At 41.2% G+C, this 17,913-nt stretch overlaps 1 protein-coding gene across 1 annotated transcript in view; it reads right to left on the bottom strand.

Annotated features, from left to right (window-relative positions):
• Positions 1–17,913, bottom strand: part of CRB1 (crumbs cell polarity complex component 1) — a 173,655-nt gene that overhangs the window by 83,948 nt on the left and 71,794 nt on the right. Inside the window, exons 3-5 of the mRNA XM_075936696.1 lie at positions 8,818–9,013; positions 4,261–4,400; positions 377–559 (exon numbers count right to left, since the gene is read on the bottom strand). Coding sequence (XP_075792811.1) covers positions 377–559; positions 4,261–4,400; positions 8,818–9,013 — 519 coding nt within the window. The remainder of the gene's footprint in view (positions 1–376; positions 560–4,260; positions 4,401–8,817; positions 9,014–17,913) is intronic.

The raw sequence follows: 17,913 nt of genomic DNA on the forward strand, positions 1-17,913 counted from the left end.
TGCACTGTGATATTTAAATAGATAAGAAAAAAAAGTCCCTACCTAAAGGAACGTTTAATAAAATTCAAATAAATGCAACAAAAGCAAGAGAGAGACACGCAGAAAAATGCAGAGGACACAAAGTCTCCTTGCTCAGAGATTACTTTGGACATAAAGTTTAGCAACTGATGGTAACTTGCTAGCTTTACAACTTCTTATTTTATAAATTAATAGTCCCTCATTATTTCTGCTAAAAATACATATTTACTATGACCACCAGGGGGACCCTTTGCACTATGTCACCTATTCACCATGTAACTGTTCTAATGATGTATTTATATCAGAGCCACAGGATACTACAGGAGGTTATATATTCCGTTTTTCCCAACCGGCTTACCTGTGAATCCTGGCCGGCAGTTACACACATAACCTGATGCTCTGTGGTAGCTGAACTCTTCTGGCAGTTCTGGAATACGTCCATACCAGGATGTCCAGGACCTCTCCACACATTCACTCTCATAGGAGCAGGGATTACTGTTACACTCATTCACATCAATCTCACAGTGGGAACCTGCATAGCCTGTGAACAGAAATCAGAAGGTGTTTAACTCAGTCTTACAAAACTTATGAGTCTCCCTGGACAAGTAAGCCACTTAAAATGTGTGTGAAGTTTCAGTTCTCCCAGGGAAAAGATTGCTTCCAAGCTTGTAGTTTCTCAACAAATGCCTAAGAGAATATTAGTCCTCAACAATATTCAGAGTGTTATTGTCAAACAATATACATGGTGTATGGGAGAGCAACAAGTAGTCAGAACCAAGATTCTGGATTTGAAAATATTGAGCACCATGAACTCTGGATAAATCTGGATACAAACTTTGTAACATGCCAAACCAGAACCTTGGATCTGAATGTCCTCTGAGGTTCAAAAGGAGCTGTTAAGATTTTTATGTGTTCATTTTTAACCATTTTCTTTCTGCTGCTGTTTTATGGTTCCAAAAATCCCCAGCAAGAGGGTCTATTTTCATGGTACTTACTAGAAGTAAGAAGTTTTGTCAAACAAAGGAGAAAGACAATTCTTATAGTATTGTTTGCCCAGCTGTGCAGACCCAAAAGAGTACAAATGTGTATGATAAGCATCCATACTTTAAGGTGATTAGTGGGATGGAAGCAAACTTTTAAGTTTTGCCCATTACTGCTCCAAGCTTTTCTTAGTTTTTATGTGCATGTTTGTTCAGTTAGTATTCTTTGCCCAAGAGGAGCCTTACTTGGAAACAGCTGGCCTTTTCCAGCCATTGCTTTTTTTCTGTTTTATTGGTTCAGTTTTTCCAAATACATCATTTACACCTTGATAATAAGCAAGTAGCAGATGTAGCTGGACTAGAAGGGAAAAAAACCTCAGATTCGAAAAGCTCTCAAGGAAGGGGAAATGGAAGAACCCTCAGCTTTCCCTCAATGCCAGTTCAATTGTACACACATTTCTAAAATGGCGAGGCATATAAAAAAGGATGGTGGTCCTGTGATTCAGGCAAAGGACTAAGAATCATCAGACATGTTCTTAACTTGACTGCAAGTTTCATAAGAGTGTAGGCAAGTTAGATAAATTAATATTTATAAAGTGATTTTAGTTCCTTTAATGGAAGGCACTATAGTATTGCAAAGACTTGTTATTCCTGAGACTCCTGCATAATTCTGAGTCTATTTAATCGATGTATTGCCAATGCAACCACCACCTTATTATCTATGCTTCCACTACATTTTAGTAAGCAAAAAAACCAATCTATCGGCATGCAGACTAACCATAATAAGTCTCTCTCAAAACTATAATGTCTCCAACCTGGCTGGGGATGCAAGAGCATTTTCTCGAACAACAGACAATGAATTGGTTCCTCAGCACGAAGAGGCACAAAACTCTGAAATGGCACCCTGTTTAGTAACCCTTGTTCTAACTTGTAAGGGTGTGCTCAGAGACCCACAGGAGGTTCGTTTCCACAATCCACTTATAGCTCCATTTATTTCCAGTTGGTGCATTTAAGAGGTGGTGCAGGAGAACCTCCATTTTCTTTTCAATCAAATCGATTTTGTGCTGGTGACAGCAGCAACAGTTCCCACCTCTCATGGACTGATAAATTAAGCATGAGACTGGGAAATAAATCCCAGGTTATAGTGCCAATTGCACTAATGACTTGACTTAGTAATGCTTTGCTCTTTTGGGGTATGTCTACACTACAGCGCTAATTTGAACTAGCGCAGCTAGACTTAAAAACTAGTTCGAATTAGTGTTTTGCTAATTCGAACTAGCGCGTCCACACAGAGTGGACCCTGAACTGGGGTAAAGGATGGCCGGAAGCAGTGCTGGCAGGGCATCAGATGAGGACTTAGAGAATGGAGCTGCTGTCTCAGGCTAGCCGAGGGCTGTGCTTAAAGGGACCCGACCCCCAACCTGGACAGACAGTTCTCAGGGGGTTTCCCGCTTGCAAACCAGTCCTGGCTTGGAGTGCCCTGAGTGCCCGCACTCGGCACATCACAGCACTCGGCCATCAGCCCGGCTGCACTTGCCGCAGGCTGCCATCTGGGGAGAGGAGTCAATCGGGGGGCTGCAGGAGAGTTTCCATCCCGAGGAGCCCGCAGAGCCACCCCAGTCTTCCCCATTGGGGGCTCGTACCCCATTCCTCCCTCACCTCCTTCCACTTACCCCTCTCTAGCCCCACCTTCCTGATGTACAAAATAAAGGACACGTGTGGTCAAAAATAGAAACTCTCTTTATTGAACAAAACTGGGTGAGACTGGGAAAAGGAGCTGGGAGAGGGGAAGAGATAGAGTGGGAGAGGGGAGGGCAACTACAACGATGAGGGGTTGGGAACAGGTCCCATATGAAGAGAGGCTAAAGAGACTGGGACTTTTCAACTTAGAAAAGAGGAGACGGAGGAGGGATATGATAGAGGTCTATAAAAGCATGAGTGGTGTGGAGAGGGTGCATACAGAAAAGTTCTTCATTAGTTCCTATAATAGAAGGACTGGAGGACACCAAAGGAAAGGAATGGGTAGCAGGCTTGAAACTAGTAAGAGAAAGTTGTTCTTCACAAAGCAAATAGTTAACCTGTGGAACTCCTTGCTGCAGGAGGCTGTGAAGGCTAGAACTAGAACAGAGTTTACAGAGAAGTGAGATAAAGTCATGGAGGTTGGGTCCATGGAGTGCTATTAGCCAGGGGGTAGGAATGGTGTCCCTGGCCTCTGTTTGTGGAAGGCTGGAGATGGATGGCACGAGACAAATGGCTTGGTCATTGTTTTCGGTCCATCCCCTCTAGGGTACCCAGTGTTGGCCGCTGTCGGCAGACAGGCTACTGGGCTAGATGGACCTTTGGTCTGACCCAGTACTGCCATTCTAATCTCAGGGCTCAGGGTCGGGGGTCTCAGTGGACCACCTTGATTTTCATGCAAACCTGCTCCTGGGTGGCCAGGCTGGCAGCTCTCCTGCCCTAGACAGCCACTTTCCTGTGCCTAGTGTGGAGGTCGTGGACGAGGTCCATGATGTCTGCACTGGACCCAGGCGGGCGCCCGCCTCTTGCAGTCCCGGGCAGGCTCCCGGGAGCCGCCAGCCTGGTCCCGGGAAGAGGCGGAGGGCTGGGGGGCATCGGGTGGCTGGCTCGAGCCGTGCCAGGTGCAGGGTCTGCTGGCTGGGTGCTGGCAGGATTGCACCTGGCATGGGCACCGTAGCCAGCCCGTGGCCCTTTAAGGGCTCCGGGGCTGGGAGGGGGGCAGTAGAGTTTCCCTGTTGTTGGCCAGAGTGGCCACCAGGGAAAGCTGGAGAGGGCTAGCCTCCCACTAGTTCGAATTAAGCGGCTACACAGCCCTTAATTCGAACTAGTTAGTTCGAACTAGGCTTAGTCCTCGTGGAATGAGGTTTATCTAGTTCGAACTAAGCGCTCCGCTAGTTCGAATTAAGTTCGAACTAACGGATCGCTAGTGTAGCGCTTATCAAAGTTAATTCGAACTAACATCTGTTAGTTCGAATTAACTTTGTAGTGTAGACATACCCTTGGAGAACACCTTTCATTCTGATCTCACATGGGCACGTCTATCCTCAGCTGGGGTAAACTGTCAGAGTCCTATTGAAACAAATGGACCTATACTGAGGTTCTCTCCCAGGAACCCTTTCCAAGGCTGGTCACATACAGCATTTTAAAATGTAGGTAGATACATGTCTTCTTCAGTCTGCACAGTAGGGAGGACATCTCTACTTTAAAGGAAAGGAGAATACTTGTAAGGGAATGCAGAGCTTACCTGGCCAACAGGAGCATATATAATTCCCAGCATTGTCCACACAGGTAGCATTATTGTGGCATGGTTCTGACTGGCATAAGGGAATTAAGATTTCACATTGCAGGCCTGTAAATCCGCTACTGGTACAGTTGCAGCTGTACCTGCAATACAAAAGGCCAACATTGAGTCCAACTAGAAGTATATCTTTGGACTGATGTACTTTTACAGTGAAAACATGTTCTACAGCATACTGTGCTGAGATAACCTATTTAAAAAGGACACTCTTTTTAAAAGTGAAAGGGCAGGCTCTGTGCCTCCTTTTGTGTTTGTACAACATGTAGCACATTGTGGGCAAAATGGAAAATAAATCAGAATAGTATTTCTTATTGTGTAAAAGCACAATGCCTTGCAAGCCTGACACACTCGTAACACTTTCAACAAGGGACAGTGTTTCCCAAGCACTGGGTCTTTTGGGGAAAGGAAGAGGACTGGGACTCAGGAGATCTGAGTTCAGTCTCTGGCTTTACCACAGACTTCCTATGCCACCTTGCAGAAGCTTTGGTGCCTCAGTTCTCTCTGTATAAAATGTAACTAATAATATTTCCTCTCTTATACCTGCCTATGTCTTATGTAAGTTGTAGGGATACTTCTGAGAATGTGGAGGGCTAGCACAATGAGGCCCTAAACTGAGGTGAGGCCTCTAGGTGATATTGAAAGAGAAATAATACTAATATATCTGCTGTCTTCCATCCTTGTGTATGAAGATGAGATATGAACATATGCAACAGTGAACTGTCTGCAGGCAACTGATAGTTGTGCTGATTTCAGAAATGGCATCTGTGTTGCATTACACACCGTGCCTTGTAATTGCACCATGATATGTCATACCTCCTGTCTTCCTGCCATGATCCAAGTAAAGACCAAGTAAGCATGCAACATATGTCCTACAGAAAGACAGGCCTCTTCAATATGGCTAAGTTATAATATGGTTGTTAGGGTGATTTGCATTTCATCTTTATTTAGTAAGAACTTAAAAAACAACAAATAGTCTGGTAGCACTTTAAAGACTAACAAAACATGTAGATGGTATCATGAGCTTTAAGACTACAAAACATGTAGATGGTATCGTGGGCTGTGCCCCCAAAAGCTCATGATACCATCTACGTGTTTTGTTAGTCTTGAAAGTGCTACCAGACTATTTGTTGTTTTTTAAGTTTTTCCTGTTACAGACTAATTCGGCTACCCCCTGAAGCTTTTTATCTAGTAAGAACAGGGAACTTGTGCATGTCTCAGAAAATAAATTAATTCAGATACTATATTAGATTTCCTTTATTTTGAAAAAAAAATCCATTCTTCATGGATGAAGAATCTGATTGAACATGACATTTCTAGCCTTGGGATAAAAAACTACACGTGTTTTGTGATGTCAGGATTTAACTCCAAAGTCTTATTCTGGAGAAGCAAGAAATGCTGTTGAACATCAGAGCATAATGCAACATTTCCACTGTAGTATGAACATTCTACAGTATTTCTTTGAATGGTAGAAAAAAAATTCACAAATCCATTCTTATTGTGTGTAACACCACAAAGACCAATGGACATTGGACTGTAGTGGACCACAGATTAACTCAGTCCAGTGTGTCTGGAATCTGGGAAATTAAATGTGGTAAGAAGGACTCCTCTGATCAATTAATTGATTTTCGGCCTGAGAGAAGCTCTTAAAAATATTCTCAGAAAAGAAAAGACATTTTTCTTTGGTTGGTTTTTCCTATGTTTCCTAGACACATTTTCTGCTTGGTGAATATCTGTGTTTTGAGAATGAGTTTATCCCCTGGCCATGCAATCCTCTCTTCTCCCTTGACCCGGAAATGAAGTCATAGTGAATTTTCAAATAGCATTGCTTGAACTGCCAAATCTGCATGTGTACCCATTTTTCACATACACTCAATTGTTACACATTGCAGTGCTTTGCTAGGAGATCCTCAAGGGTGACTTGTATAGAGGATTTGGTATGTATACTCAGTCAACACAGGGCAGGATGGGTAGAAAGCCAAGTGAGGCTCAAAATTCCCCATCCATACGTGCTGAGGGCTGAGATTTCCTTGGTATATGCTCTCAGAGAAATTGCCGTGTTCCCTTGAAAGCTCATCACACCAATTTTACTTGTGGCCCTCTGCTTCAGATTCTCCTAATGTACAAAATAGCTACCTGTCCAGAGCAGTGCCTGTTTTAGGACTGACCCAAATCCCACTGCAAGTATTTCCATTGGCTTCAATGGGCTTTGGTTCAGGTCCTTTGAGGGCACAGAGCTATACTTTGTGTGTGCACTTGCTACTATTTTGTGGGTACCAGTAGAAATCAGCAGACACTCTTCTGGCATCAGTGTAGTTAGAGGGGTGTGAAATTGGTTTGAGAAGAGAGTTGGGCGTAGGGTGTCAAGTTCTGCCCTATGTTACACCCATGTAATCTCACTGAAGGTAACAGAACTTCAAATCTGAATACGAGGGCAGAATTTGACCTAGTGTTTGAATAAATAGCTCATAATGCTAAATCTGTGACTTCACACTCAAGCGCCTAGCAGCAGCTTGTCCATTAAAGGATTATAATTTCACTTCAGGATGAGGCAGAAAGGAGGAATTAGGATGAGAAGAATGAAAGCCTTCTTCTAACTCAAACATCTTCATATGAGGTCGGGTAGCAGAAAATGACTGGCTAACTATCCTCACATTTCAAATTTGCTCTGCTGTCCAACCAACTTTTTTTTCTAATTTTTAATGTAATTAGTGCAGATCCTTTTTTATTATGATTACCAAACTGACCTGCAGATACACTGCAGTACAATCAGTCACTTCAAACTATTCTTACATGTGCCGCAGTTTTAGTCTCCAGTAGGCAAATGAGTGTGATCTAGTCTGTCAAGAATGAGTGTTATTGCTGCTCACAATATGTGTGTGTCCTCAAAAGGTCTCAGACTTTCTAAATGACTCTGCCGAGAGGCTCACATGCAAAATGACCTCTTTCTCTCAGTCCACTATTTTTCAGCTGCACTGGAAAATTGAGAATTGCTTTCTATTGCTTAGTCATTCAGTACTACGGAAAGGGAATTCTGCAAGGTTAGAGTAATTTTGTAATATAGTGCAAAAGTTCATTGCTAGAACATGATCTTTCTCATTTTGTGAACTGAAATCAAGCCCAGGCTTCTGATGACATAGATCTGATGGATTTCTTTTTAACTGGTACCTTTAAAATAGCTCCTTAAGAACTGAAATCACATTGTAGGGATCAATCCTGCACTGTCCGATGAATTGTCTAGATGAACTAACTGATATTTTCCATCCTAATTTCTAAAATACAGATTTTACTTTTGCATAGTTTCCCCTCTTTTGTCATCATATGTCCCATAGGTAAAGCTATCATCAAAGAGCTGAAACCTGGAGAGAGGGGTTGGCCTGTCTACTTTTCACTTGGATCTCCTTGTTAGTTTTAGCAGAAGGAACTTGTTTGTAAGCTGTGTCATTTTCCCTTATTTTTCCCCTGTCTTTTGTCTATATAGATCGTAGGCTATTTGGGTCAGGGGATGTTGTCTTATGTGCCTGTAAAATGCCTCACACGGGCTACATCTAGACCGCAAGCTTCTTTTGGAAGAAGTTTTTCCAGAAGAGATCTTCCAGAAAAGCTTATTTTGAAAGAGAGTGTCCACACAGCAAAAGCGCAACGAAAAAGCAATCTGCTTTTTCAAAAGATAGTATCCACATTGATTGGACGCTATCTCGCATTTCAGTTGTGATTAGTCTGGATGGAGTGGCCACCGGGGCAGCTGTGTTATTTCCTCGAGGCCTCTTCTTTTGAAAGAGCTCCCTCTTCTGCATCCACACACGCCTTTTTCCAAAAAAGCTTTTTCGGAAAAAGGCTTCTTCCTCATAGCATGAGGTTTACCGCTGTTGGAAAAACCCCTCCATGCTTTCAACTTTCTGCCAAAAGAACTCAATGGCAGTGTGGACGCAAGTATTGTTTTTCTGGAAAAACATCCATTTTTTAGATGCATTCATTTTGTAGCTGCACCGATATTTCTTCCTAATGATGTATCTTGCTACGGCTACTATTACCCGATATTTCACTATTCTTTAATGTTTCTATTCTTCCAAAGTGAAGAGTTGAACAATGCCAACATGTTGTATTTTGTACACTTCCTCATCTTGATTAAGAAACTGAAGTTTTGGTGGATGACTATGGTTTTCAAGATTTGTTTTATCCAAATGGTGCAGAAGTCACCTTTATATCATAGTTGTGCCGAGCTGACTGATCAGTGCTTTGTAAGGTACAATGTGAAGAATCCACCTTGCAGTCAGTCTTTCCAGCAGACTCCCATCAGTTTACCAGCTCTGGGCCCAATCTTGCATTTCTTAGTGCACCCAAACTTGCATTTAAGTCAGTACAGGATTGGGCTCTCTTGGTAAATGAAATCAACAGTTTAACAGCTCAGCTGACCATGTTCCCCTTATATCGAGTGATTCATGTTCAAGTTAAATAGCATTGGACCGTCATGTGAATAAGTTACTCTATATCTAAGATACATACCTATTGACATCATCTATACACTGTCCTCCATTGAGGCATGGATGACTAGCACACTCATCAATGTTGATTTCACAGATCTCCCCTTGGAATCCAAGTGCACAGGAACAAAAATAGCTACCCAAAGTATCATGGCAGGTTGCACCATTTAGACAAGGCTGTGACAAACACTCGTCAATTTCCAGCTCACAGTTTACACCTTAAAAAAAAAATTTTAACAAAGTGTTAATCCTTCTGGTTTTCTCAGAGAACACTTTAAACATCATTTTTATGTAAGCTTTCTTCAAACAAGTATCTCTTTTAGAAAATCATTTGACTTTTCAGCAGGAATTGCAAGATTATATTTTTGCAGATTTGGTGGAATTTACAAAAAAGAACAGAACAGCTTCCATTCACAAGGAATAATTATAATCACATCTTATTATTTAAATATTCATATGGAACCTGAATCCTTTAATTTTCAGATTACTGACACCTTGTTACAATTGCATTTGTATTCGATAGCATCTGTGAGGAATAAGTCACTAAAAGCAATTCTTTCAATATTGGTAGGCCTAACAGTTGAATTAATTGGAAGATCATCTCATTTACCCCCTGCAATTCATAAATATGCTAGCATGTAGGATGCCTTGTTTACAACAGACTGGCTGTTTCAGTACTATATTCTAGCAGCTGTTCTGGGGTGCTCTGCAAAATCAACTCAACTTGCAAGTACATTTACCCATATTTAGGATATTCTGCAGATTTAAAGAAGGACCCTTCTATTTATTCCAAGGGATGCTGGTAGTATTTGCTAAGTAATATTTTTCTTTTGAGCAGGAAATTTTCCAAAAATACCTTTTTAATTCCATTGCTATCCTGTTAGCTAAATGGAAAGCACGAGATTCCACTGAAAACTATGATTATATCATCCAAATTTGGTAACTCACGTTTATTCAATGGATATATTGTAGCTGGCAGACTACTTGTAGTGGGCAGTTTAAAATAATCAGGAAACATAATATTTATGACTAAAAAAACCTAAATTAGAAGTGCATAAAAATAACAAAATCTGGCACCTGGAGCAACATCTAAAAAGTGATCTCTTTGATTGGCTTTGCAGAAAAATGAAAGGCTTCCTTGTTCTTAACAGTAATTCAAAGAAAGCATATGTTTTTGTAGAGGTCAGAGTTCAAATCCAATTTTCTGTCTTGCTTGGTCTCATTCAGAATCCAGCCTTCACGGTTGAGTCCTATGGTATTAGACCTATTTTATTAATTCTAATGTAGGGACGGTATCCATTCCACACAAAAAATAATGTCTATTAGAACAAGATACAGGACTATGTAGCACTTTAAAGACTAACAAGATGGTTTCTTGTTAGTCTTTAAAGTGCTACATAGTCCTGTATTTTGTTTCAGCTACACCAGACTAACACGGCTACATTTCTACCACTATTAGAACAAGGTGTCGCTAAACATAATGTGGTTTTACTTACGGTGTAGATAAGTCTTTTAAGATCTGTAAATTCAGAATGTAGAATCATCACATAAAAATTAGGGTGGCTCCTCATATTCTTTCAGAACATAAAAACCCAATAACCTTAGAGCAGATATTCAGCTAGTATAAATCAGAACAATGATGATTTATAGTAGATAAGGATCCAGTCCACTTAGTTTCAAATTACAAACGTTGCCTCTCTTAAAACTTGGAGTCTGCTCCTGCTCTCAGTTTTGCCAGGCTAGATAATTGGGGTGCTGAGGCAGTAGGCTTCTACCCAACACATCAGTGTTACTCAGAGGTGAAAGTAAGAGGGCGCACCCTGGTGGGCAACTCCAGCAAGAGCTGGCTGAGCTGTGGCAAAAGCCAGCAGGGGGCTGTTGAAAGAGCTGGCAGGGACCCGGGTTGCAATAGGACAGTCCCTGTAAGAAATTTTAAATTACTTTCACCACTGGTGTTACCTTGTCATTCTCTTTTTGTCCCTGGCTGCTTCATCCACCTCTCTTGTCATATGATTTTGACTGAGAGCTCTTTAGGGCAGAGATTGTCATTTTGTATTTATTGTGGGCACAGTAACTAGCACAGTAGGGTCCTGAGTAAGACCTCTGGGTGCCATCATAACACATAATCATCATCGTCATCATCATTACTGAAGTCAGTGGGTAAACTTCTATTAACTTCAGTAGAAACAGGATTGGGCCTGTAGGTCCTGATTCTATACCACTAAAGTTATTGGGAGTTTTATGTCTATCTATAATTCCAAAGTGTTCTCTCTTGCTGCTAGTGTACCCTGCTCTTCTGTTGAAAACTGAAGCCAATGGGGATTTTGTCTCTTGTGAATTCAGGCTGAGGTTCTCAAAGAGTCCATAGGAGACTTAAATGCCCAACTCCTTTTGACTTGCAGTGGGAGTTGGTCATCTAACTCGAGAAGATACTTGAGTTCCTGTTGATTCATGGTACTTGGTGTTACCCAAAGAGACCATGTGAACACATTACAGCTCCAGAAGATGGCCAGTAGACCATGTTCTCTCCTCACTGACCCCTGGACGCATGTTCTTACATCTTGATTTAAAGCTGCTGGCCTCATCTTCTTTAGTCAAGGCTAGATTGTAACCCAGAAGCCTGAATGAGCACTTTGGAGGGAGGTATAAAATTCGTGTGTAGGTCAGAATCCTTGTGGAGACTCCCCAACAGTATTCATCACTGTGACACTTATATCACCTTTGAAGAGGGTGTGGTATGCACCTCCTTTCACACTTGCCCCACCCTCAGGCAGCCCATACCAATACAGGCACTAGGATGGAGTGTGGCATCTGTTCTTCAGCCATCCTATGGCTGTCCTCTTCAGGAGATGGAGCATTGACCCTTTTCCCTATCTTTAAATTGCCTATCTCCTAGAGCTGGAAGGGACCTCGAGTCCAGTCCCCTGCCTTCACAGCAGGACCAAGTACCATCCCTGACAAATTTTTGCCCCAAATGGCCTCTGCAAGGATTGAACTCACAACCCTGGGGGTAGCAGGCTAATGCTCAAACCACTGAGCTATCCCTCCCGAAGCTTGAGTTTAAAATAAGAGTCTAAGGTAAAACTAATCACTTGTTTGCTCATCAGTGCCTGGAGTTCCTTTTGTCTTTCATTTGCCTCTTCAGTCCTGTGGTTTGGCAATGTTGAGATACACGGGGGGCAGACATCTGGATTTGGACTATTGTTCACTCTCATAAACCAGCTGATGGGGAGTTCATCCTCCTTGTTTCAGGTCTGTTCCCTGATGCATGGTGCTCTGACCTTGTCTGCCGAGGATTTCAGGGAAATTGCCTGCTTGTACTCAATTACTGGTGTGACATTGCTGGAGATTTAGGAGGTCTAGGCAAGGTTTGGTGCCATAGTGATAACACCAGCATTCTTTCCACTTCAGTGCTCCCACTCTGGCCAGGACAAGGACTAATGCAACAGAAGGGGATTTTCCTAGAGCTCCCAGAGTGACTTTGATTTTCCATGCACACTATTCTGTTTTCTGAGAATTAGAGTCTGTTGCATTTTGGGTGCGTCTAGACTGGCAAGACTGTGCACAAAAGCGGCCGCTTTTGCGCAAAAACTTGCCAGCTGTCTACAGTGGCCACTTGAATTTGCGCAAGAGCACTGACTTTGTAATGCACAAAATCAGTGCTTCTTGCGCAAATACTTTGACGCTCCCGCTCGGGAAAAAGCCCTCTTGCACAAGTGTTCTTGCGCAAGAGGGCCAGTGTAGGTAGGGAAGGAATTTTTTGCGTAAGAAAGCCCCAATGGCAAAAATGGCCGCCAGAGCTTTCTTGCACAAAATCGCGTCTAGACTGGCTACAGATGCTTTTGCAAAAAGCACTTTTTGCGCAAAAGCACCAGTGCCAATCTAGACGCTCTTTTGCAAAAATACTTTTAACGGAAAAACTTTTCCGTTAAAAGTATTTCCGCAAAATCATGCCAGTCTAGACGCAGCCTTTGAGTTTTGTTTTTGCTGAAGTTTGAACTCATGCTGAATGTCACGAGCTCTATATATCTGACTAACCTCCATGCCCAGTTAAACGTAAGTTTCACCACAAATAGTTTTGCCAAACAATACATAGATCCCTTTTATTCGGATCCATTTAAAAAATCACATTTGATTCAATAGCTACTGGCATTAATGATTTGGGGTTTGGTAGCCCCTACTCAAGGACCTCAAAGTGCTGCCTCAGCCTGATCCTCTGCTATTAAAGTCAGTGTGAGCAGGATTGCATCCTACCCATTCAAACAACTTACGTTTACCCAGGGTCCAAAAGTTAATGATACTGCGCAGAACAGAATCCAGGCTTGTGCTGCTATGACAAGGCCATGGTATAGCCTCTGCAAATGCCATACAAATACTGCCCATAGAATCCTGTTTTCCTCCACAAACCCATTTGTTGGCTTTTTTTTTTAAGTACTAGGGGAGCTGTGTGCTTCATTTTAGCTATGATAGGGGATGTCTGCACTAATCTTGATGGAAGCAGCAGTGAGAACAGTGCAGTGCTCTGACCACCAGCTGTTTATCTCCTTACCAGTTGTTCACGGACAAAATAACTGTAGCGTTGTATTCAAATCTATGGCATTTGAGAGCTCCACAATTGGGATTGGTCCTGCTTTTAGTAGGGCGGTTGGACTTGATGACTTGAAATCTCTTCCAACCCTATGATTCTATAATAAATATGAATGATGTTGAATCAAATCAGTTTCAGCAAGTATTCTGCTTGCAATTATCAACCATTGGTAACAGTACACCTTATATCATGACTTTAACCCTCATTTATGTTTCTTATATAATGGGAAGCTCTAATTGGAAAAACAGTTGTTGCTGGAGCTCTGATTCTGAAAAACACAAAAATGTTACAAGAGCAGCCAGAGGCAGGGAAAAAATCAATTGAAGGTCAGAAGATGGCAACGTTTGTAATACAACACATTTTAGAACATTACATTTGTTCCAAAGAGGTAATTCAGACATTTTAAGGGCAGTTTGAAGATTTGATTGGAAAACTAAATAGTCCTTGCACAAATCATCTGTTTTGTCATAGCCCCCTGCTTGCCAAGATAACTTTAAAAAGCTTTTTATAATGTGTCTACAGTCTACATCAGTGGTCAGATTTAAAACAAGGTTGTAGAACATACTAAATTCCATATCTGAACATGCCCAAACCTTGGGGAAGTTTGGTCTGGACTCATGTCCATGTCAGTTAAATACATGGCATCAGCACCATTTAACATCTACCTTAAATCTCAATGTATCCATTCTTGCATTTCTATCATACATAGGTAAATGATGTTCTATTCTTCCATCAGTATTGATAGTCAACATCTGGCATTTAATAAGTGTTTTATTCATTGTGGCAGGGTGGACTAGGCCCACAGACCCACTGCTGGAAGCCCCAGCATCCTGCCACACCTGTTCCAGGAAAGAAGCAAAGGAGCTCAGTCCTCTAAGATGCCTAGAGAGATTGCACAATAAGAAGCCAGTCAGGAGAGGCTAGACAATCACAGGGTTGCAAGCTAGTACAAAAAGAGCTGAAGTGCAGATTGGAGTCAGTTCCTTGCTGGAGCCAAAGGAGTATAGATGGTGCTCCTCAATGGCCAAAGGGAACTACAGCACTATGGACAGCTCCGTGCTGACAGGGACTGGGTGAGCGAGGAAAAGGTCCTGGCTGGCTGCTGGGTCTGAGGATAGGAGAGTCCTGAGGTAAGGGTGAAGCATTAGCAAAGGCTGGGGCTGCAGGGAAATGGCCCAGGGAACTAAAAGCAGTTTGATTAAAGAGACATGGCAGAGTGTGGCTGATATTCTTAGCATCCTTGGACTGACATCCAGAGTAACGAACAAGCCTGGATCCCCTGCATAAGCCAGTGGAGAAGTGGCTCACAACTAGACAGCGATTAAACCCTGAGAAGGTGATCTGAACTGTTAAGAGGTCCAGCTGGAGAGCTGGGGCCAGAAGGGCCAAACCATTGCCTTCCAGGAGAAAGCTCTGGGACTAGGTCTACAGTAGGGGATAAGTTTGAATTAAGATACCAACTCCAATTAATTGAGTAACTTGTGTTGAAGTATCTTCAATCAAATTTTGGCACCATCCACACCACGGGAAGTCGAAGGGAGCACAATCTCCCTTTGACTTCCTTAACTCCTTGTAGGAGCAGGACTACTGGTGTTGATGGGATCGCTTCCTCAGTTTGAATTAACGTGTCTTCACTAGACCCATTGATTTGAATCCCGGGAGATTTACTTCAGCAGCTTCGATCTTCCCTGTAGTGTAGACATGGCCTGGGGTTCAACTTGATACCAGGGCCAAGACTATTTAAAGACTACAGAAGGGGGCACTCACATGAGGTGGATGCCACACTGTTACATTCAAACACAATATAACATACCTTGGGTTAAATCGGTCATGTTTCTTATAATATAATTTCTATTTCTAATTCATAGTCAGTCAATGAATAGGCTTCCCATATAGGCAAATATTGATGAATCCCTAAAATTAAACACACAGTTCTTATAATTTGTACATGTAATTCTGAGTTTTGCATCTGCATTTGCAGATGCAAATTGAGGGCTTATTGAGATTTACTCAATTTGAGAATGAAAACCTTGGACTTGGAAATTGTGAGTTATAATTTTAGAGGCCATATCTGAAAATTGGTCTATCAGATCTCAGTTCCAGAGAAAAATATTTTCACACTTTTAAGAAAATATATATAGTTGTTTTTAATTTATTGGAAGTTTTTTTGCAATAAAAACATCCCTGTTTTGTTTTTAAATGAAAATTTACCAGCTAGTAGGCCATAATACATTTCTGTATTTTTAAATCGTATTTATAAACTGAAAGGATGCCCTACAAAAATGGCTTTGTGAGGAGCCTTGTTTGAATCAATGACTAGATATCATATTTACTCATTTAAAGATGGTGCTGATGATACATAGGCTAGAATAGAATCCAGGTTGACTATAGCTATGTTGATGATGCAGTATTAATAGCAATAATAAAGTGATTTTTTTCTTCAATACAGTGAGGAGCTATGTCTGAAAATTCACAGGGCTGGAAAGCTGGTGTTTTTACAATTAGGGCACGTCTAAACTATGGGTTTTTTTCAAAAGAGGATCTCACTTTCAAAAGAGGATCTTTTGAAAGTGAAAGTAGTCTGGACACTTTTTTGGGGGAAAAACCCCCTTTTTCAGAAAAAAATGTGTAAACCTCCTTTTTTAAGGAAGAGTGTTTTTTTTTCAATAAAAGTTTTTTTTTTTCCAAAATCCCGCGTCCAGACTACTTTCACTTTTGAAAGATCCTCTTTCGAAAGTGAGATCAGAAGAAGATATGCAAATTCCCATGGATTCTCTCTTTCAAAAATTCTACGTATTCTAGATATAGCCTATCTCTGCAAGTAGAAACATACTTTCTATAGAAAGTAAAATTGTATTGTTTAAAAATTAAAATGCCTACACTGAAGTATCTGGCCAAATTATGCTGTCCATCTCTCCTCATGCAGCCAGGCTTATCCTGGGGTAACTGTAAATAGTTTGTTGATACTACTTACCCATAGATGCAAAATATATGTTTTGTGATATCTGTATAGTAACTAGTGGTATGTATGGGTGCTCATTTAACTGAATTAAATATAACTAAATGTTTTCAATTGCATGATAAATAATTTGCAGTTTTTTAAATTTAAAATTATATAACAGATAGCACACATGATACAGTGAGCAATATGTACATTTGTTTAAGAAAAATGTTCCCAAACCTTGAGGCATCTAGTATTAAACATTGTTCATGACTTGGCTGCTGACTTAATTTGGCCAACAACAAATGCAGCACCTTTGTAAAATTCTGTATTTCAGCTGGAGATATCACAATAAATAAAAATAAATCTTGAAAACGGGATCTTTCAATACAGTTTAGCAAATGCCAAATATGACGGTTTTACCAAACATACTGGTACATAAAATAACTGGGATTATTATTGGAGGTTGTTGATGTATATGTTCTAAAAATATGGTAGGTCATATCTTCAATGGCAATATTCTTAGGCTTCATTGCTTCGATTAGCCATTGATTTTAAAGGGAATTTTGTTTTATGTGAGGAGTATAGTATTAGGGCCTACAACTGGAATCACCTCCTATGGTTTTGTGGCAATATAATTTCCATTCAGATACAGCAAGCAACTCCTCCATGCTTGCTGCCCTATGAATAATTAGAATTGTAAAAAACATGTTTGCAGAACTATATCCAGTGACTTTAACCCTGCCAGAGCTCATTAACAGCTCACTCCTAACACTGAAAACCATGTGTCAAAAAATGAAATTAGTGCAACAGTCTCACTTCAACCAGATTTAAAATTACACACCAGAGAATATTGAATTTGCTACATTGGGTCATGTCTTTGGTACATCAACTCCAGTGACTAGGTGCTTCAGAAGGAAACTCCTTTCCCACTTTAATGTACCTACCCAAGGTAACATGCTATACATGGCGGGGGATTTCTTCCTGTCCTCTTCTGAATCAGCTCACACCCAGAAGCATGATGTGGTAGAAGTACAAGGAAAGAAATGTGTGCACCTTTGTGCAACTGTAATGCTGCCCTAGATATTGTAAAATGCAATTACAGTTGCACCAACAGAAACCCATAAAAGCAAAAGCATTCGCCCTGGATCTGGCAAAACATTTAAGCCCATGCTTAACTTCAGTGCATTTAAATAGTCTGACTTGAAATCATTGGGATGGCCCACATTCTTTAAGTCATGTGCACAATGTTTTGCAGAATCAGGCCCATTATTCATTATGTTCTTAGCTAACTAAAAATATGAGCACAAATATTCCTGAGTCCCACATAGCAGTGAGAAGAGAAGAATTACAGGAGAGGGTGATACATGTTAAGTGTGGCTTTGTAAAGTATCACAGCCAATGTTTCGATGGGTGGTTAGAGTTAGGCACCTAAGTCCTTATTTAAGCATGTATGTTTTTAGAGGTTCGGAGTGCTCCTGTCTCCAGTTCTGATTTCAGTGGAAGCTGTCTGGGTTCTCAGCACCTCTAGAACTGGGTCAAGTCATGCAGCCAGTTGCCTGGCAATAGGCACCCATGTTTGAAAACGT

The sequence above is a fragment of the Pelodiscus sinensis genome, chromosome 9 (genome assembly GCF_049634645.1).
Source record: "Pelodiscus sinensis isolate JC-2024 chromosome 9, ASM4963464v1, whole genome shotgun sequence".
Classification (NCBI taxonomy): Eukaryota; Metazoa; Chordata; order Testudines; family Trionychidae; genus Pelodiscus; species Pelodiscus sinensis.